This window comes from Eleutherodactylus coqui, chromosome 7, assembly GCF_035609145.1.
Source record: "Eleutherodactylus coqui strain aEleCoq1 chromosome 7, aEleCoq1.hap1, whole genome shotgun sequence".
Taxonomy (NCBI): Eukaryota; Metazoa; Chordata; class Amphibia; order Anura; family Eleutherodactylidae; genus Eleutherodactylus; species Eleutherodactylus coqui.
In genome coordinates this window covers 155004203-155025872 of record NC_089843.1, presented here as the reverse complement: position 1 = coordinate 155025872, position 21670 = coordinate 155004203, and the positions used below count along the sequence as shown (strand labels likewise).

General features: G+C 47.9%; 2 protein-coding genes across 6 annotated transcripts in view; one reads left to right on the top strand and one right to left on the bottom strand.

Annotated features, from left to right (window-relative positions):
• Window positions 1–8040, bottom strand: part of ALPK1 (alpha kinase 1) — a 119068-nt gene extending 111028 nt beyond the window's left edge. For 3 of the 4 annotated variants that reach the window (XM_066573842.1, XM_066573846.1, XM_066573844.1), the window contains exon 1: window positions 7970–8040. The gene's annotated coding sequence lies outside the window, so the exon portion shown is untranslated. Of the gene's footprint in view, window positions 1–7814 lie in introns of all 4 variants that reach the window. The other variant, XM_066573843.1, reaches the window with a different exon arrangement.
• On the top strand, window positions 7878–14670 carry TIFA (TRAF interacting protein with forkhead associated domain). Of its 2 annotated transcripts, none has more exons than XM_066573853.1 (2): window positions 7878–8125; window positions 12486–14670. In XM_066573853.1, exon 2 carries the CDS (start codon window positions 12488–12490, stop codon window positions 13067–13069), a length of 582 nt encoding a protein of 193 aa, XP_066429950.1. In that variant the 5' UTR covers window positions 7878–8125; window positions 12486–12487; the 3' UTR covers window positions 13070–14670. The 2 variants fall into 2 exon arrangements, with proteins under 2 accessions (XP_066429950.1, XP_066429949.1); XM_066573852.1 differs by having other exon boundaries at window positions 7880–8129.
• The last annotated feature ends 7000 nt before the right edge of the window (window positions 14671–21670 follow it).

Below are 21670 nucleotides of genomic sequence, written 5' to 3'. Positions count from 1 at the left end.
GCTGGATGCAGAAGACAAGCGGGGACACCCCGCTTGACTTATCCATCCTCCGCTCCAAGCCCTCGGCTGTATAACAGCAGGGAGCTCCGAACAGGGAAACAGCTGTATGCAGAACACAAGCGGGGACACTCCGCTTGTCTTCTGCATCCTCCGCTCTGGGTGCTCGGCTGTATAAGAGCCGGGCGCTCGGAGCACGGGAACAGCTGGATGCAGAAGAGAAGCGGGGACAACCCACTTGTTTTCTGCATCATCCGCTGGCAGCGCAAGGTGATCACTCATCTTGAGCGATCATCTTGCGCTGTAAATGACACAACGACGATTGCTCAAAAGTCGCTTGAGCGATTATCGTTATGTCTAAATGGGCCTTTAGCCTTGTTAAATATTGGCTCACACGCAATCCCTCCGGAGCTTTGGATACTATGTTTCAAGATACTAAGTTGATCCTGTCTTGTCATATTGAGATATTGGAAAGGCTGAATGCACACGGGCAGAAATTTCACACAGAATTTTTGCTGTTGCACGCTGCCATAGGATTGCATCAGATTATGCAATCCTATGCAGACAGCCACGATTTGACCACACATGGTAACAAAATTGCAGCATGTCCTATTTCAGTGCAAACCATGCAGAGGCTCGCACTGCAGTGTAATTGCTGACCAGAGAGAGAAGACGCCGGACGGGTAAGCGAGAGGTCATTGCAGGGGCACGGGTCGCATCCTGATGTGAGAATCTCAATCCGGAATCTGACCGGCCGTATGCATTCACCCAAAAGCTCATATGTCCCCAGTATAGGTGAAACTGTATATATGAGTGGAGAGAATAGTCATCCAGCGCCTACTGTGTAGTTAGTGGATTATGACCCCATCCCAAGGATAAGCCTTCAAGTCATTAGGGGCGAATTGGCAAGTGCGTGAAACACTGATCATGCCACTATTACAAACCTGGTAACTACTTTTATATTTATATGCTTTCTCTTTTTTTTCCTAGTTTATATATTTTATAGATTTTAATTTGATTCTTGACTACTGCACAATCGATTCTGTATACCACATGATATACAATGTTTATATATCCTTGTACATGAAAGATAATTATCTCATTTGTTGCACTCTGCTATAAAATTTAATAAAAATCATTGAAACAAAAAAAAAATGTTTTTGCATCGCATTTAGAGATGAGCGAACGTACTCGTCCGAGCTTGATACTCGTTCGAGTATTAGCGTGTTCGAGATGCTCGTTACTAGAGGCGAGCACCACGCGATGTTCGGGTTACTTTCACTTTCATCTCTGCGACGTTCGCGCGCTTTTCTGGCCAATAGAAAGACAGGGAAGGCATTACAACTTCCCCCTGCGACGTTCAAGCCCTATACCACCCCCCTGCAGTGAGTGGCTGGCGAGATCAGGTGTCACCCGAGTATATAAATCGGCCCCTCCCGCGGCTCGCCACAGATGCATTCTGACAGAGATCAGGGACAGTGCTGCTGGTGCCGGAGCTGCTATAGGGAGAGCGTTAGGAGTTATTTTAGGCTTCAAGAACCCCAACGGTCCTTCTTAGGGCCACATCTAACCGTGTGCAGTACTGTGGAGGCTGCTTTTTGCAGTGTTGCACTTTTTTTTTTTTTTTGTATATCGGCTGTGCAGAGCATTGCGCCCTGCAGTAATTATACATACTCCAGGGCCAGTAGTGGTGGTGAGGCAGGGACAGAAGACATATATTGTGAGGCAGGGACAGAAGACATATATTGTGAGGCAGGGACAGAAGACATATATTGTGAGGCAGGGACAGAAGACATATATTGTGAGGCAGGGACAGAAGACATATATTGTGAGGCAGGGACAGAAGACATATATTGTGAGGCAGGGACAGAAGACATATTTATTGAATATAGGCAGTGGGCCTTTGCAAAAACATTTGGGGAAAAAAAATCTATTTGGGCTGCCTGTGAGTGTCCTCAGTGTTCTGGGTCTGTGCTGGGTGTAGTTGTCCTCCTAATTCATACGCAGCCAGCTAAGTGTTACAGCAGGCTTGCGCAAAATTATTTCCTGGCGTTCCATAAGCGAAGTCAGCCTCCAACCACAGGCCAATAAGCGGCACATTTAATTACAGCGTTCTGTTTCTGCACTACTGGTAATACCCCATGCTGAGGGGTAGGGGTAGGCCTAGAGGACGTGGACGCGGGCGAGGACGCGGAGGCCCAAGTCAGGGTGTGGGCACAGGCCGAGCCAGTGCGGTGGCCAGGGGTAGAGGCAGGGCCAGACCGAATAATCCACCAACTGTTTCCCAAAGCGCCCCCTTGCGCCATGCCACCCTGCAGAGGTCATGGTGCTCTACGGTGTGGCAGTTTTTCACAGAGACGCCTGACGACCGACGAACAGTGGTGTGCAACCTTTGTCGCGCCAAGATCAGCTGGGGAGCCACCACCACCAGCATGCGCAGACATATGATGGCCAAGCACCCAACAAGGTGGGACGAAGACCGTTCACCGCCTCCGGTTTGCACCACTGCCTCTCCCCCTGTGCCCCAACCTGCCACTGAGATCCAACCCCCCTCTGAGGACACAGGCACTACCGTCTCCTGGCCTGCACCCACACCCTCACCTCCGCTGTCCTCGGCCCCATCCAGCAATGTCTCTCAGCGCAGCGTCCAGACGTCGCTAGCGCAACTGTTTGAGCGCAAGTAAGCCGCCACGCACCCGCACGCTCAAGCGTTAAACGTGCACATTGCCAAATTGATCAGCCTGGAGATGCTGCCATATAGGCTTGTGGAAACGGAGGCTTTCAAAAGCATGATGGCGGCGGCGGCGGCCCCGCGCTATTCGGTTGCCAGTTGCCACTACTTTTCCCGATGTGCCGTCCCAGCCCTGCACGACCACGTCTCCCGCAACATTGTACGCGCCCTCACCAACGCGGTTACTGCCAAGGTCCACTTAACAACAGACACGTGGACAAGGATAACCTGGTGGAGGCTCTGCAGCTCGGCAGCCTCACGCACGTGCCATGCCTGGCCCATGTCTTTAATTTGGTGGTTCAGCGCTTTCTGAAAAGCTACCCACACTTGTCATACCTGCTCGGAAAGGTGCGCCGGGTCAGCGCACATTTCCGCAACTCCAAGACGGACGCTGCCACCCTGCGGACCCTGCAACATCGGTTTAATCTGCCAGTGCACCGATTGCTGTGCGACGTGCCCACACGGTGGAACTCTACGCTCCACATGTTGGCCAGGCTCTATGAGCAGCGTAGAGCTATTGTGGAATACCAACTCCAACATGGGCGGCGTAGTGGGAGTCAGCCTCCTCAATTCTTTACAGAAGAGTGGGCCTGGTTGGCAGACATCTGCCAGGTCCTTGGAAACTTTGAGGAGTCTACCCAGATGGTGAGCGAGGATGCTGCAATCATTAGCGTCACCATTCCTCTGCTATGCCTCTTGAGAAGTTCCCTGAAAAGCATAAAGGCAGATGCTTTGCACTCGGAAACGGAGGCGTGGGAAGACAGTATGTCGCTGGATAGTCAGAGCACCCTCATGTCTATATCTCAGCGCGTTGAGGAGGAGGAGGAGGGGGAGGAGAATGAGGAGGAGGAGGAGGAAGAGACAGCTTGGCCCACTGCTGAGGGGACAGATGCTGCTTGCCTGTCATCCTTTCAGCGTGTATGGCCGGAGGAGGAGGAGGAGGATCCTGAAAGTGATCTTCCTAGTGAGGACAGCCATGTGTTGCGTACAGGTACCCTGGCACACATGGCTGACTTCATGTTAGGATGCCTTTCTCGTGACCCTCGCGTTACACGCATTCTGGCCACTACGGATTACTGGGTGTACACACTGCTCGACCCACGGTATAAGGAGAACCTTTCCACTCTCATTCCCGAAGAGGAAAGGGGTTCCAGAATGATGCTATACCACAGGGCGCTGGTGGACAAACTGATGGTAAACTTCCCATCCGACAGCGCTAGTGGCAGAAGGCGCAGTTCCGAGGGCCAGGTAGCAGGGGAGGCGCAGAGATCAGGCAGCATGTACAGCGCAGGCAGGGGAACATTCTCCAAGGCCTTTGCCAGCTTTCTGGCTCCCCAGCAAGACTGTGTCACCGGTCCCCAGTCAAGGCTGAGTTGGCGGGAGCACTGTAAAAGGATGGTGAGGGAGTACGTAGCCGATCGCACGACCGTCCTCTGTGACGCCTCTGCCCCCTACAACTACTGGGTGTCGAAGCTGGACACGTGGCCTGAACTCGCGCTGTATGCCCTGGAGGTGCTTGCTTGTCCTGCGGCTAGCGTCTTGTCAGAGAGGGTGTTTAGTGCGGCTGGGGGAATCATCACGGATAAGCGTACCCGCCTGTCAACCGACAGTGCCGACAGGCTAACACTCATCAAGATGAACAAAGCCTGGATTTCCCCAGACTTCTCTTCTTCACCAGCGGACAGCAGCGATACCTAAACAATACGTAGGCTGCGCCCGCGGATGGAGGCATCGTTCTCTATCACCATCAAAAACGGGGACATTTTTGCTTCATCAATCTGTGTATAATATTCCTCCTCCTCCTCCTGCTCCTCCTCCTGAAACCTCACATAATCACGCCGAACGGGCAATTTTTCTTAGGCCCACAAGGCTCAGTCATATAATTTTTGTAAACAATTTTTATACGTTTCAATGCTCATTAAAGCGTTGAAACTTTCACCTGAACCAATTTTTATTTTAACTGGGCTGCCTCCAGGCCTAGTTACCAATTAAGCCACATTAACCAAAGCGATTAATGGGTTTCACCTGCCCTCTTGGTTGGGCATGGGCAATTTTTCTCAGGTACATTAGTACTGTTGGTACACCAATTTTTGGGGGCCCTCGCCTACAGTGTAATCCAATTAATTTTTAGCCCACCTGCATTACAGCTGACGTTACATCAGCTGTGTTGGGCACTGCAATGGGATATATTTATGTACCGCCGGTGGGTTCCAGGGAGCCACCCATGCCGTGGGTCCACACGGAGTTGTAACTGCATGTGTCCACTTCTAAAGAACCCCAGTCTGACTGGGGCATGCAGTGTGGGCCAAAGCCCACTTGCATTAAACATGACATTAATGTACAGCCGGTGGGTTCCAGGGAGCCACCCATGCTGTGGGTGCACACGGAATTCCCATTGCGGAGTTGTACCTGCCTGTGACTATTTATAAAAAACCGCAGTCTGACTGGGGCATGCAGACACCTTGACAGAATGAATAGTGTGTGGCACATAGGTTCCCCATTGCTATGCCCACGTGTGCAGCTCCTGATGGCGGTGGCACAGGATTATATTTCTCATTGCTTCTGTACAGCATTGTGGGCTATCTCCTCGCCCCTTTTAAAAAGGGTCGCTGCCTAGCCGTGCCAACCCTCTGCAGTGTGTGCCTGCGGTTCCTCCTCATGGCAGACGCACTTATAAATAGACATGAGGGTGGTGTGGCATGAGTGCAGCTGAAGACTGCGCAGGGACACTTTGGTGTGCGCTGTGGACACTGCGTCGTGCGGGGTGAGGGGGGGGTGGGGGTTGGGCAGCATGTAACCCAGGAGAAGTGGCAGCGGAGTGTCATGCAGGCAGTGATTGTTCTTTGTTGGAAGTAGTGTGGTGCTTAGCTAAGGTATGCATTGCTAATGAGGGCTTTTCAGAAGTAAAAATTGTTGGGAGGGGGGGGGGCCACTCTTGCCGCTATTGTGGCTTAATAGTGGGACCTGGGAACTTGAGATGCAGCCCACCATGTAGCCCCTCGCCTGCCCTATCCGTTGCTGTATCGTTCCCATCACTTTCTTGAATTGCCCAGATTTTCACACATGAAAACCTTAGCGAGCATCGGCGATATACAAAAATGCTCGGGTCGCCCATTGACTTCAATGGGGTTCGTTACTCGAAACGAACCCTCGAGCATCGCGATAATTTCGTCCCGAGTAACGAGCACCCGAGCATTTTGGTGCTTGCTCATCTCTAATCGCCTTCCAAGAGTTATAACTTTTTGTAATTTTTCTTTTAATGGAGTTTTGTTATTTGTCTTTTTTGCTTGATAACTTACAACTTTTCTATCCCTTTTTTATTTATTTTTTTTTTTTGCAAGGTGAATGAATAAAATAAGCAATTCTGGCATATTTTTTTTCCTGTACAGCATTCACAGTGTGGAGTAATACCAGAACTTTACTTTATGTGTTGATACAATTACAGCGATAGCAAGTTTATATGGTTTGTTTTCTTCAAGTTTTACTAGATTTGCACAATAAATGACACATTTTAAAAAGATAACTCGCTTTGCATCGCCTCATTTAAAGACCTATAACTTTTTATTTTTTTTCGTAGACAAATGTATTACGGCTTGTTATTGCTGGGCGAACTATACTTTTTATTGGTACACATTTTGGGTACATATGACTTTTTTCAATTGCTTTTTAAAACTTGTTTTGGAAGGCAATAAAAAAACATCTACTTTGGCAGGATAAATATGATAATTTCATAGTTCAGGTTGCTACAAATACTACAATACCAAATATGTAAACAAGAAACCGGGTCATGGGCGCTTAAGAGGATGAAAATAGCAATGTCACAGAGAATCATATCAAGTAGGCTAGATACTCACTTAGCAAGGGGAAGCCCAAAGGGAAGAACATAGATGGCGAACCCCCTCAGAATACAGAAAGACAAAAAAGAATTCCCAAAATCACAACAGTGAAAAGTTGAACACAGAAGAAAATGGACCAGAGGAAGATTGATGACTTTGAACTTTGGTGCTGCAGAAAACTCCTACGAATTCCTTGGACCGCCAAAATCACGAACAAAACAGTCTCAGAACGCATCAAACCAAGCTTTCATTAGAGGGCAAAATTATGAACCAGAGACCCTCATACTTCGGCCACATAACGTGAGCTAATCCATTAGAAACTGTGTGATTGTTCTCAGTGAGAGAAACCAAGTCATCTTGTAGATATGGTAGCTTTTAATGGCTGACAAAAATACATGATGTTATAGTGAGCTTTCAATAGGGAAAAAAACAGGGCAGCTTTTTTTCCATTTTGTTTCAGTTTTTCTCCAAAAACGGAACAGAGAGACAAACGCTGAACTGAATCCTCAGGGCTAACGTCCACGGCTGTTTTTTAACTGTGTATTACATGTGCGTTGCACAGCTGCGTTATATACGATGAACGGAGTCAATGGACTTTCATTGATCCATGCATATGAGGGTGTAGATACACACAGGAAATACATTGTCGCATGCTCTATTTCTCTGCGTACCACTCAGTGAGCCCTATACATTTGTATAGGCAGCGTATGCAATGCATACGCGGCATGCGCAGTACACTCTCCGCAATACACGGTCTCTGCTGGCAGACCTGCTATTTACATATATCGGTACAACACTGTGGGGAGACCGACAGTGCTTTATCAATGCAGCCGTGGACAGGAGGCCTAATGTGGGTGTTAGCAGCAATAGGGTTAGTTTCATATCGGCGGCGGAACATCCGGCCGATAATTCCATCGCAGATCCGGCTGAAAATACCAGAAGAAGAAGCCCTGCAGGCAGCGATTTTTTTCTTCTGTCCCGAAACTGGGCAAGGAGCGGGTGGACCCCATTACAGTCAATGGAGCCCATCTAATGCGGTTTGGTTCCGTCCAGCGACGGAACCGTTCGGCTGCGAGGATTCCCCTTTCCTGCTCCCAGCGCAATTGTGATCCACCCTAAGAAGTAATTGTGACCTTACTAAGTGGATATAATACAAGCAACACAAAAAGATGTTATAAGTAGGGATAGGAATAGAACCAATATACTATAAAGTACAACTCTACTAGTACTAAGAAGTGATACAACATTACTCGTTAGTAGCAGCCCTCCTCCTCCCTGTGGAGTAGTGTTGGCAGTGCGGGTCTCCCTCGCACACGTGACGTCGGGAAATTCCTGCAGTGAAGTGTTAGTGCTGGCGGGGAGGAGTGTCGGCCGGGAGAGCTCAGACATAGACCGCTGTACATACTATTAGCTGCCGGCAGCGGAGCCCCGGTCTGTCCCTGACTGCAGGCCGGAGGGCGGGCGGGAGCCGTGTGACGGGAGAGGGCGGCGGCTGCAGGCAGCAGTGATAAGGCGGCGGCTGGACGGAGGTGTCGGGAGGAGGAGCGGCGCGTCCCAGCAGGCAGGTACTGTACACACGGGGCGCCGGCGGGGCTGCGGCTATCTAATCCGCCGGCTGTGAGAACTCTGTAGCTACAATGTAACCGGCGGGCGTTCTGTTGTTATGGTTACCTGCGATCACATACAGATTGCAGTCGCATGGAACAAGTGCAGTCCGACTTTTTTTTGGTCTGAAACTTGGACGTAAAAAAACGGTCGGTGTGCGGCCCCGTGTATTCTGCGGTGATGGACACTTACCTGCTCTGTGGGCCCCATAATGATTATATTTTAACCCCTTGATGACTGTGTTGTCCCACAAGGATGATGTTTTCATCTCTCTTTACATTCTCGTACTTTTTCATTTTCATCATAGCAGAACTTTTTTTCCTTTTATGTAGATGCAGCCTTACAGGGTTTGTTGAGGTTTTTTTTTGCAGGATGATGTAACTTTTTTATTAAGGGGTTTTCCAGGTTTCCCAGCAATCTTTTATTGATGATCTGTTCTCCCGATCAGTCATCAATAGCTGATCGGCTGAGGTTGGCCGCTACACAGGGTATGGAGTGGAAGCAGATAGCTGTGCCTTCACTTATCAGCGCCACTACACAGGGGTCAGAGAGATCTGCGGGCGCCCAAACAGCTGAACAGCCAACCCCAGCCCATCAGCCATTGATGATCTCATCCTGAGGATAGTTCATCAATAAACTTTCAGGTAAACCCCTCTGAAAGGAGTCTGTCGGCTCAAAATAACAGAAAATAATCACATTGTACAATGGAGTAATTGAGTATAAATTGGCCACAGGTAGGAAGCAAGATACCTGACAATATACAGTTGGAAATGCAAACAAAGGGTTAACTATACAGCGTTGGATTGGCTTGTTACAAAATGTAAACAATAAGAAGGAAACTTGATAACTTCCCTATAAAGTAAATAAATGCTATATAAACAGTTCTGTGCAGGTTGTGTAATAGACAAGAAACAATTGCTGTAGGCGTCGGAGTATAAGGACTCGCTTGAGCAAAGCTTTCCTAACCCCATTGGCCACCATCCATGAACCTCTTTGGAGACACATTTGTTGCTCCCTTTTATAACCCCAGGTATAATCTCTAACTCTCCATAACTCCCCTGACAAGCCTCGCCACCAAAGAAGAACTACATCCTTTTCAAAGGGAATTGCCTCCTTTTATCTTTGACATTCTCACAGTTTCTCCAAATGTGTTGGGATCTAAGAATACTTTTGCAAAACTTTAACCAGACAGTATCTGACACCAGACTACTTCTGGAAAGAAGTCTCTGACCTGATAAGAGGAATCGCTGGTAGAAGGATTCCACTTGCAGCCCATTGATGATAATCTTCAAACTCTTTTTGTCCAGAGTGTGAGGATGTAACCACCCACATGATCCTGGCTACAAAGGTGTTAATTCTTGCATGCTTTTGCTTAGTACTTCTACCCTGTTGTGTTTCCACTTTCCTAAAGCATCTTCAGTTCAAGAAAGAGTAAAACTGAAACTACATTCCATTTGGGCTGCATCCTGTGGGAATTTCCCAGCAGCTTCCCATCAGGTGGGCAGCAGCCTGGCATACTGCCATGATAGTGTCACTGCTGGGATGTTCTGAAAACTCCCTGCTAGCAGAGACAATGCTGAGAACAAGCAGCTGAGGCTGCCGTCACCTCTTTAGCATAAGGCTAGTTTCACACGGGCGAGCGTGATATCGAGCCTAGTTTCTCAAACCGATATCCTGTTCGTCAACGTGCGGTTTACCTGAAGATGCGAGATGTTTTTCAGGTAAAACCGCCTTGCGTTGCTACTTTGAATTTCTGATCCTCTCACTCGTGTTTCACGTGCCATAGAGGACCAGAAGTGTTTCTCGTTGATTTCAATGGTAAACCTTGCATCGCACTCGCGTACACATCACAAAGCATGCGAGAACCATGCGATGCGTTTCAGGTCCAATTGAAATCAATTGGTGATGCGTTCCAAAGAACGCAGAAAAAAATAGGTCATGCTGCAATTTTTTTTTAACCCCTTCAATTTTTTGTCGATTTGAAAGGGTGAAATCGGAAGCAAATCAAGTTGGCACCAAAATCCACACTGCTAACTTGCGGAATTGAAAATGGCAGAATTCTGCCGACAACTTTGCATTACAATCCACAGTCAGCAGTGTGGAATTCTGGGACAGCATATTCCATCCCATGCGAAAGGCCCCTAAGGGTACGTTCCCACCTGGTGTGAATGCTGTGGATTATTTTCACACTTAGTATCTGCAGTTTACAGTACAAGTCTTATCCACATAGTACAGAATTGACACGGTGTGGATTTTAAATCCATAGCATGAGATATTTGCTGGGTACTGGTGCATTGGTACTTTGGGTGGAGACATGGGTAGGTGTGCAAAGGGTGATATCTGCAGCAAATGCTCAGAGTTGGTGAGGTTTACAACTGCAGCCTTTAATTTTATAAAAGTATCTTTTTGTATACCCCCAACATATACCACAATGCTTTAGAAATCGGGGGAAATGTACACTTAATGAGTCCATGGCATAGGCTATTAAACTAACGTGAAGCTTGAAACAATAGGGGTGATGGCCCAGCTCACAAGACTATAAGCAATGAATGGCTGTGATTGGTTCATTAAGCACTGGCTCTGATTGGCTGAGCCGTGGCACTCTATGAACCAATCAGAGGCAGCACTTCCTGGAGGCGGGGTTTTTCAAACTCCGAACCAGGAAGCAATGCCAGAGGACTTCAAACAAGTGCCGGAGATGCAGAGGAGATGTGTGGCAGAGCCAGACAGCACATCTTAGGTGATGTATTGTTTTTCATGCAGCCAGGGCTTATTTTAGGGAAAACAGTAAGATTTCCTACTGTAAAAGTTGCAACGCACGAAAACCACGTTTTCATGCGATACAAGGCAAAGGAAAGTTCCATAGGAAAACATAGGCTACAAAACAGTGCAAATCGCAGCTGTATAGAGCATGCCACAATTTTGTATTCTCGCAATGTAGCAGCCTACAAAACATCACTCCTGTTAAAGAACCCATTGGAAAGCATAGGCTTCACATACATGCGATTTGTAGCTCTGTCACATCGCCAGAAAATCGCATGATTTTGTCGCCCATGTGGAAGTGGCCTAAGACTCATGTTAAATAGTTGTCATTATTTACAGTGATTCCGATTTCCCCCATATAAAGTTCAGCTCTTCTAGAAGGATTTCCCTGACCTTTTCTTTGTTGCATTTTCAGCAAAAACCCTAAAAAGCTTACAACACAATGGCGTGTATCCCGGTGGACACTGCCTGGATAACCCCTTTAAGGTTCAATGCATGGCTGGCGGGCTACATAAAATGAGGTGGCGGGCTGGATTTGGCCTGTGGGCCTTGTTTGACACTTGTGACTTAGTCCAAAAATCAATAGGACAGTTACCTTATGCCGTATCTACAAAAACAAAGCTGTAAAAGTTCCCACATCATCTACAGCATGGTGACTGGTATCCTGTGGATTATGGAAGTGATAGTAGTGTTTGCAGGAAACTAATCCAGCTGAAGCAGCTATTTCTGTAGAAGAGGAACCTTCTCCACTTCCTGCAATGCTCAAGTGTACTTGTTTGGAATTCTTTTTCAGCAATTGCGGTTTAAGGCTCTTTAACTACATTAGTACCCACTTTTGGTAGGGGATAATGATGGCGGGCCTTCCCAACCCCTTGGCACACTGTGTCATTGAGGGGGGATGGAGAGGTGATAAAGGGAGCTTCCTTCTTTTGTCTAACAGCTTGGATGCTGCGGTTGCTATTGACTGCAGCATCTGAGGAGTTAAAGAGATTATCTGCCTTTAAAAATGGATTGCCTGTCTCCAGGATAAGACCTCAATATCTGATCGTTTGGGGTTCCCACTGGTTAGCTCCATTTAAATAAAAAACATTGTATGTATTTAGTTATTCAGAATGTGTATTAGGGTGGTTTTAAATCTGCGGTTGGGATTCTTCTTGTCTGTTCCATTCGGGGAGCAGGAAAGGGGAATCCCTGCGGTCGAACGGTTCTGTGTCTGGATGGAACCAAACAGCGTCGGACAGACCCCATTGACTATATAATGTGGTTCGCCCACTTCATCCCAAAACCGGCCAGCTGGGAGGAAAGGAAAAGCAATGTAGGCAGCACTTTTCCTTCTAGTATTTGCAGCCGGATCATCCGTCCGGAGGTCCCAGTGCAGATATGAAACCACCCCTAGAATGATTCGGGACTCGGTATGGCAATATCAACTGTTTTCCAAGTTAATATCTGAACTGCTGTACTCTTAATTATTGAGATAAACCGCTTCATAAAACAGGCTTGTGTAATTACAGTAATCTATGAATCACATTATTGGTTTTATCACTTTCTTGTAGGAATGGCCTCCGCACATGGTGATAACGATGTGGACACAGAACAGACTCTCACATGTTTGCACGTGAAAATGTACAATCCTCACCAGCACGGCGGAAGAATATTTAGCGCCATTGATTTGTGCAAAAGACAAGAGCTTAATGCGGAGGAAGTGGTTCTGTTTGGGCGGGATGTTATTAGCTGTAAGTTCCAGTTGCTCCATACTAAAGTCTCCCGGATGCAGTTTGCCTTGCAGTTCTTCAAGCCCTTGAATAGCTCCACCATGTCCTTTGAGATAAAAAACCTCAGCAAGAAAACCAAACTTTATGTTGATGGATTGGAACTGAACTACCTCAATAAGATTGACCTTCCACCCAAGTGCATGATTCGTTTTGGGGAATTTCAGATGTTGCTGGAGAATGAAGCCGGAGAGTCGGAGGACAAGTTTGCAATCTACTGTGAAGTGTCACGCTTCTCTCTTGTACAAGAAGTAGGCCATCCGGTGATGCCAGCCATTCCTGAAACCGGTCTATATGATGCAGCTCCTCAAGCTTCAGCTATATCACAGACTCCTCCGCCCGTGGAAGTTGATGAAAATGATATCTAAAAACACTTAATGCCTTAAGGACATGGGCTTTTTTTTGCTTTAATCGGCTTATCTTTTGCTGAAGTATACAGGAAGCTCCCATAGACTTCTATGGAAGCAGGGGGAGGGGAGTTAACCAGCGTACAACGCTAAGAAAAGACAGCTGCCCTAATTAAGCATTGTAAAGTGCTCAGAATGACTAACAACGATTGATGGCTTTCATCACTTTAGCATATTTTTTTTTGCCGCCCGTGTGAATGGCGTAAAATACGCTAATTAAGATCGTGACTTGATTGTGGCAATTCTATGGCGCGTATGTGCAAATGTATAAATGCATACGGCTGTGTGAAGGATGCCTCACAGTGGCAATTACAGGATTAACAGCCACGATGACCATTAATGCTGATCGTGGCAGTTACCGGTGGGTGTCAACTGTGAGATACAGCCAGCACCCGCATTGTATGAAGAGGGAATCCCCCTCCATACAAACCCCACACGCACAGCACGTATATTTATGACCAGTATGGTTAAGGACATCATACATATATTACATTGTACAGTAAGATGGCTGTTGGCTACCTATAGTCATTATGTATTTAGAAGCTATTATAGCACCTTTTCATAATCCTGCTTGTGTAGGTGGGCAGACACCATTGTTTTAGGTCCTGTTTGCCAACTCTGCCAGTCTTATAGATATTCCAATTTTAACTAAAACAACTGTTATGGTGGCTCACACAGCACTTCTTTTGGAAACCGCACTTGCAGTTTTTTTGAGCCAAAACAAGAAGTGGATTAAAAAAATAAGAACTCTAAAGGCTCCTTCACACTGGAGAGCGCAATAATGGCATGATAAAATCGTGGCAATATCACATTTTTGTTCATGCCATGCTTGAGAGTCAGTGATGGAAAAACATTGTGCATCGCAGCGGCCTGCGTTTTCCTGGTGCGATAGACAACAAGTACTGCTAATGTTAACGCATTGCACGAATACTGCAAGTTCGTGTGTTGCAATGCAATAAATCTGAGGTTTCATAGGGAAACCTGGGCGAGAAAAAATAGCAAAACATGAAGATAGAGCATTCAGTGATTTCCAAATCTCACAGATGGGAATGAAGTCATTGAAAAGCAGGGGTTTCACAATTCTGCATTTTCTCGCACCACTCAAAAATCACGTGAATTTCTCGCCCGTGCGAAGGCAGCCTAAGGTCCCCTTCACAGAGGTGGAATATTTCCACTGGGATGGAATTCCACATCAAAATCCGCAGAACTAACTTCAGATTTTGCTCTGGAATTGCAGGGTGATTTCGGCCATTTTCATTCTGCATCAAAATCTAAATGGGGCTGCGTGGATTTTAATGCTGAATTTAGCACGATTTTGGGCACAGAACGCAGAAAATTGTGCCGGCATGAATGACCCCTAAAGGAAGCACTTCGAGATCTCCTTCTAGCTTTGCCTTTTTAAAAAAAAAAAAAAATTTTTTTTTAAAATGCTGTGTGAAGCCACCCACATATTGCTGCCTTTGATAGGAGCGTCCGCTCACTGCTTCTCAAAACGTATTTATAACTTTTGTAAAGACTTTCTATTTAGCACATGTAAATTATAATAAAATAACCATATAACCGTGCTGCGTGGTTTCCTCCTACTCCAAAACCAATACTAGTAGGGAATTTGGAATTCTGATGATGAGCCCCAATGGGGACAGGAAGTGTTTTCACTTGCATCAACCTCTATACAGAGCGCCGGAGTGTTTTTTTGTTTTTTACATTGACTTTTCAACTTTTTAACCCCTTGAGGACATTGAGGACCAAACAATTTTTGGTGGTTTTCATCTCCATTTTTCAAAAGCCATAAATTTTTTTTTCTGTCGAAGCGGCCGTATAAGGGCTTGTTTTTTGCGTGGCGAACTGTAGTTTTTATTGGTACCATTTTTGGTTACATAGACTACATTGTAAAACTTTTTTTTAATCATCACAGGGAGAGAAAACGGATCAATTCTGCCATAGATTGATTTTTTTTTTTTTTTTAAGCGTTAATTATTAGAGATGAGCGAACGTACTCGTCCGAGCTTGATATTCGTGCGAATATTAGGGTGTTCGGGATGCTCGTTACTCGTAACGAGTACCACGCGGTGTTCCGGTTACTTTCAGTTTCCTCTCTGAGACGTTAGCGCGCTTTTCTGGCCAATTGAAAGACAGGGAAGGCATTACAACTTCCCCCTGTGACGTTCAAGCCCTATACCACCCACCTGCTGTGAGTGGCTGGGGCGATCAGATGTCGGCCCTGCTCAGATGCCTTGTGAGTTAGCTGAGGGACAGTGGTATCGTGCTGGAGCTGCTGTAGGGAGAGCGTTAGGAGTTAGTGTAGGCTTCAAGAACCCCAACGGTCCTTCTCAGGGCCACATCTACTAGTGTGCAGTACTGTGTTAGCACTGTATTTTTTTATTTTTTTTTCAAAATTGGATCTGCAGAGCATTGCGCCCTGCAATAGGGACAGAAGTGGTGGTTAGGCAGGGAGAGTGTTAGCAGTGAGTGTTAGGCTTCAAGAACCCCAACGGTCCTTTCTAGGGCCACATCTATCCGTGTGCAGTACTGTCCAGGCTGCTGTTAGCAGTGTTGCATATTTTTTTTTTCTTCTCAAAACCGGCTGTGCAGACCATTGCACCCGGCATTAATACTACAGGGATAGAATTGTGTAGGCAGGGCCAGAAGACATACATTATTCATTGAATAGACGCAGTGTGGCTTTTCCTTTGAAAAACAAGGGAAAAAATTCTATTTCGCCTGCCTCTGACAGTCCTCAGGGCTCTGGGTACGTGTGTGCTGCGTGCAGAACGTTAAAAATAATCAGACGCAGCCAGCTACGTTTTACTGCAGGTTTGCGCCAATTTTTTTCCTGCATGGGAAATCCCTGATCTGCTGTAGCGAATAACTTTGCATCACTGCAGTTCTCTGACACATTTGCAGGGCCACAACACAGTTATTAAACTTAGTAGTATTCATTGAATACACACAGTGTGGCTTGCCCTTTGAAAAACAAGGGAAAAAATTCTATTTTGGCTGCAGGCTTGCGCCAATTTCTTTCCTGCATGGGAAATCCCTGATCTGCTGTAGCGAATAACTTTGCATCACTGCAGTTCTCTGACACATTTGCAGGGCCACAACACAGTTCTTAAACTTAGTAGTATTCATTGAATACACGCAGTGTGGCTTGTCCTTTGAAAAACAAGGGAAAAAAATTCTATTTTGGCTGCAGGCTTGCGCCACTTTCTTTCCTGCCTGGGAAATCAAATCACTGGTAATACACCATGCTGAGGGGTAGGGGTAGGCCTATAGGACGTGGACGCGGGCGAGGACGCGGAGGCCCAAGTCAGGGTGTGGGCACAGGCCGAGCCAGTGCGGTGGCCAGGGGTAGAGGCAGGGCCAGACCGAATAATCCACCAACTGTTTCCCAAAGCGCCCCCTCGCGCCATGCCACCCTGCACAGGTCAAGGTGCTCTACGGTGTGGCAGTTTTTCACAGAGACGCCTGACGACCGACGAACAGTGGTGTGCAACCTTTGTCGCGCCAAGATCAGCTGGGGAGGCACCACCAACAGCAGGCATATGATGGCCAAGCACCCCACAAGGTGGGACGATGCCCGTTCACCGCCTCCGGTTTGCACCACTGCCTCTCCCCCTGTGCCCCAACCTGCCACTGAGATCCAACCCCCCTCTGAGGACACAGGCACTACCGTCTCCTGGCCTGCACCCACACCCTCACCTCCGCTGTCCTCGGCTCCATCCAGCAATGTCTCTCAGCGTAGCGTCCAGACGTCGCTAGCGCCACAGTTTGAGCACAAGCACGACGCCACGCACCCGCACGCTCAAGCGTTAAACGTGCACATTGCAAAATTGATCAGCCTAGAGATGCTGCCGTATAGGCTTGTGGAAACGGAGGCTTTCAAAAGCATGATGGCGGCGGCGGCCCCGCGCTACTCAGTTCCCAGTCGCCACTACTTTTCCCGATGTGCCGTCCCAGCCCTGCACGACCACGTCTCCCGCAATATTGTACGCGCCCTCACTGCGCTCAGTGGTTCCTCCATCTCCATCTCCTCCTCCATCTCCATCTCCATCTCCATCTCCATCTCCATCTCCATCTCCATCCATCATCATGTCGCCAGCAGTCGGTGTCACGCGGCGTGGCAGCACAGCGGTGGGCAAGCGTCAGCAGGCCGTGCTGAAACTACTCAGCTTAGGAGAGAAGAGGCCCACGGCCCACGAACTGCTGCAGGGTCTGACAGAGCAGACCGACCGCTGGCTTGCGCCGCTGAGCCTCCAACCGGGCATGGTCGTGTGTGACAACGGCCGTAACCTGGTGGCGGCTCTGCAGCTCGGCAGCCTCACGCACGTGCCATGCCTGGCCCATGTCTTTAATTTGGTGGTTCAGCGCTTTCTGAAAAGCTACCCCCACTTGTCATACCTGCTCGGAAAGGTGCGCCAGCTCTGCGCACATTTCCGCAAATCCCACACGCACGCTGCCACCCTGCGGACACTGCAACATCGGTTTAATCTGCCAGTGCACCGACTGCTGTGCGACGTGCCCACACAGTGGAACTCTACGCTCCACATGTTGGCCAGACTCTATGAGCAGCGTAGAGCTATAGTGGAATACCAACTCCAACTTGCGCGGCGCAGTGTGAGTCAGCCTCCTCAATTATTTACAGAAGAGTGGCCCTGGTTGGAAGCCATCTGGCAGGTCCTTGGAAAATTTGAGGAGTCTACCCAGGTGGTGAGCGGCGATGCTGCAATCATTAGCGTCACCATTCCTCTGCTATGCATCTTGAGAAGTTCCCTGCAAAGCATAAAGGCAGACGCTTTGCGCTCGGAAACAGAGCCGGGGAAGACAGTATGTCGCTGGATAGTCAGAGCACCCTCCTGTCTATATCTCAGCGCGTTCAGGAGGAGGAGGAGGAGCATGAGGAGGAGGGGGAAGAGACAGCTTGGCCCACTGCTGAGGGTACAGATGCAGCTTGCCTGTCATCCTTTCAGCGTGTATGGCCTGAGGAGGATCCTGAAAGTGATCTTCCTAGTGAAGACAGCCATGTGTTGCGTACAGGTACCCTGGCACACATGGCTGACTTCATGTTAGGATGCCTTTCTCGTGACCCTCGCGTTACACGCATTCTGGCCACTACGGATTACTGGGTGTACACACTGCTCGACCCACGGTATAAGGAGAGCCTTTGCACTCTCATTCCCGAAGAGGAAAGGGGTTCGAGAATGATGCAATACCACAGGGCGCTGGTGGACAAACTGATGGTAAACTTCCCATCCGACAGCGCTAGTGGCAGAAGGCGCAGTTCCGAGGGCCAGGTAGCAGGGGAGGCGCAGAGATCATGCAGCATGTACAGCGCAGGCAGGGGAACATTCTCCAAGGCCTTTGCCAGCTTTATGGCTCCCCAGCAAGACTGTGTCACCGCTCCCCAGTCACGGCTGAGTCGGAGGGAGCACTGTAAAAGGATGGTGAGGGAGTACGTAGCCGATCGCACGACCGTCCTCCGTGACGCCTCTGCCCCCTACAACTACTGGGTGTCGAAGCTGGACACGTGGCCTGAACTCGCGCTGTATGCCCTGGAGGTGCTTGCTTGTCCTGCGGCTAGCGTCTTGTCAGAGAGTGTGTTTAGTGTGGCTGGGGGAATCATCACGGATAAGCGTACCCACCTGTCAACCGACAGTGCCGACAGGCTTACACTCATCAAGATGAACAAAGCCTGGATTTCCCCAGACTTCTCTTCTGCATCAGCGGACAGCAGCGATACCTAAGCAATACGTATTATGCACCCGCGGATGGAAGCATCAATCTCTCTCACCATCCAAAACGGGGACATTTCTGCTTCATCAATCTGTGTATAATATTCCTCCTCCTCCTCCTCCTCCTGAAAGCTCACGTAATCACGCCGAACGGGCAATTTTTCTTAGGGCCACAAGGCTCACTCATATAATTTTTCTAAACAATTTTTATACGTTTCAATGCTCTTAAAAGCGTTGGAACTTTAACTTGAACCAATTTTTCGTTAAACTGGGCTGCCTCCAGGCCTAGTTACCACTTAAGCCACAGTAACCAAAGCGATTAATAGGTTTCACCTGCCCTCTTGGTTGGCCATGGGCAATTTTTTGGATGTACATTAGTACTGTTGCTACAGCAATTTTTGTGGCCCCTCGCCTACAGTGTAATCATAGCAATTTCTATGTTCTTCGCCTGCACTCATGGTACAGAAAGGTGTGTGGGGTTGGCCTACACTTTAGCTACATAAATGTAACTTGTGCCTTGTCTATACTGCAGCTACTGAAATGGAACGAAGACTGCGCTCCCACTATACTGCTGCTTCGGAATTGTTACTGGGGCCTGTCTTGAGTGCTACTATTACTGAAATGGAACGCATACTGTGCTCCCCCTATAATGCTGCTAGTGATATGTTAGTGGGGCCTGTCCTAATGCTACGGCTGAAATGTTACTAATTATGGGCTCTGCCTATACCGCTGCTAATGGTATGTCTCTGGGGTGTGGAAACAGAGGCTTCCCAAAGACATGATGGCGGCGAGGCCATTTCCCACCAACGCTGTTACTGTTAAGGTGCATAGAACCACGGACATGTGGAGAGGACACGTAGTGCCTCAAAAACATCCCCCGCCACAGCCCACTTAATCCTGGCCACATTCCAAAAATCAACAAAATAAAACCGCGCTACTAGGTCCGCAGTCATCACCACATTACCACCAACGCGGTTACTGTTAAGGTACATATTACCAGTCTGACTGGGGCATGCAGTGTGGGCCGAAGCCCACCTGCATTAAGCACGACATTACTACCTCAGCTGTGTTGGGCAATGCAATGGGATATTTTTGTGTATCGCTGGTGGGTTCCAGGGAGCCACCCATGCTGTAGGTGCACACGGAGTTTAACCTACATGTGTCCACTTGTAAAGAACCCCAGTCTGACTGGGGCATGCAGTGTGGGCCGAAGCCCACCTGCATTAAGCACGACATTACTACCTCAGCTGTGTTGGGCAATGCAATGGGATATTTTTGTGTATCGCCGGTGGGTTCCAGGGAGCCACCCATGCTGTCGGTCGACAGGGACTTCACAATAGGGAGTTGTACCTGCCTGTGTCTATGAATTAAAAAGCCCGGTCTGACTGGGGCATGCAGAGACACCTTGACAGAATGAATAGTGTGTGGCACATAGGTTCCCCATTGCTATGCCCACGTGTGCAGCTCCTGATGGCGGTGGCACAGGATTCTATTTCTCATTGCTTCTGTACAGCATTGTGGGCTATCGCCCCGCCCCTTTTAAAGAGGGTCGCTGCCTAGCCGTGCCAACCCTCTGCAGTGTGTGCCTGCGGTTTCTCGTCATGGCAGACGCACTCTTCTAAATAGACATGAGGGTAGTGTGGCATGAGGGCAGCTGAAGGCTGCGCAGGGACACTTTGGTGTGCGCTGCGTGTGTGTGTGTGGGGGGGGGGGTTGGGCAGCATGTAACCCAGGAGAAGTGTCAGTGGAGTGTCATGCAGGCAGTGATTGTGCTTTGTTGGAGGTAGTGTGGTGCTTAGCTAAGGTATGCCATGCTAATGAGGGCTTTTCAGAAGTAAAAGTTTTTGGGAGGGGGGGGGGGGGCCCACTCTTGCCGCTATTGTGGCTTAATAGTGGGACCTGTGAACTTGAGATGCAGCCCAACATGTAGCCCCTCGCCTGCCCTATCCGTTGCTGTGTCGTTCCCATCACTTTCTTGAATTGCCCAGATTTTCACACAAGGAAACCTTAGCGAGCATCGGCGAAATACAAAAATGCTCGGGTCGCCCATTGACTTCAATGGGGTTCGTTACTCGAAACGAACCCTTGAGCATCGCGAAAAGTTCGTTCCGAGTAACGAGCACCCGAGCATTTTGGTGCTCGCTCATCTCTATTAATTATGCAACATAAATGACACTACATTTTTTTTCTACAGGACGCTATGGTTACAACAATGCCAAAATTCTTATTTTTTTAGGTTTTTCCACAATAAAAACCCTTTTTCTAGAAATAATTTTTTTTTTCTAAACTCACTGCATTCAAAGTCCTGTAACTTTTTTATTTTTCCATGGACTGAGCTCTTTGAGTGCTTATTTTTTTGTGAGACAAGTTGTAGTTTTTATTGGTACCACTTTGCAGTACACACGTTTTTTGGGAGGCAAAATGCTAAAAATTAGCATTTTGCCTCAGTTTTTTAGCTTTTTGTTAACGCTTTTTGCCGTGTAGGATAAAAAGCGTGTTCAATTTATTGTACACGTCGTTACGGACGCAGCAATACCAAATATGTGGGATTTTTAATTTAAAAAAAAATTTTTTATGCTAATATGAGAGAGTATTAAAAAAAAGGGTTTTACATTTTTATTTTTTTGTACTTTTTTTGCTGTTTTTACACCATCTGGGTCCCTCTGAGGGACTTACACTGCATCAGTAATGATTGCTACGATAAGGCATGGCAGGACTTCTCTCCTGCCATGCCTTATCGCTTACTATAGCGATCACAGGCTATGGCAATACAGGACGCTGGTATCTGGCGTCCTGTTGCCATAGCAACCAGCCGGGCTCTCGTGATGTCATC

Excerpts from the sequence above, each read along its gene's own strand:
- TIFA (XM_066573853.1), top strand. The coding sequence starts at position 12,488 with ATGGCCTCCGCACATGGTGATAACGATGTGGACACAGAACAGACTCTC.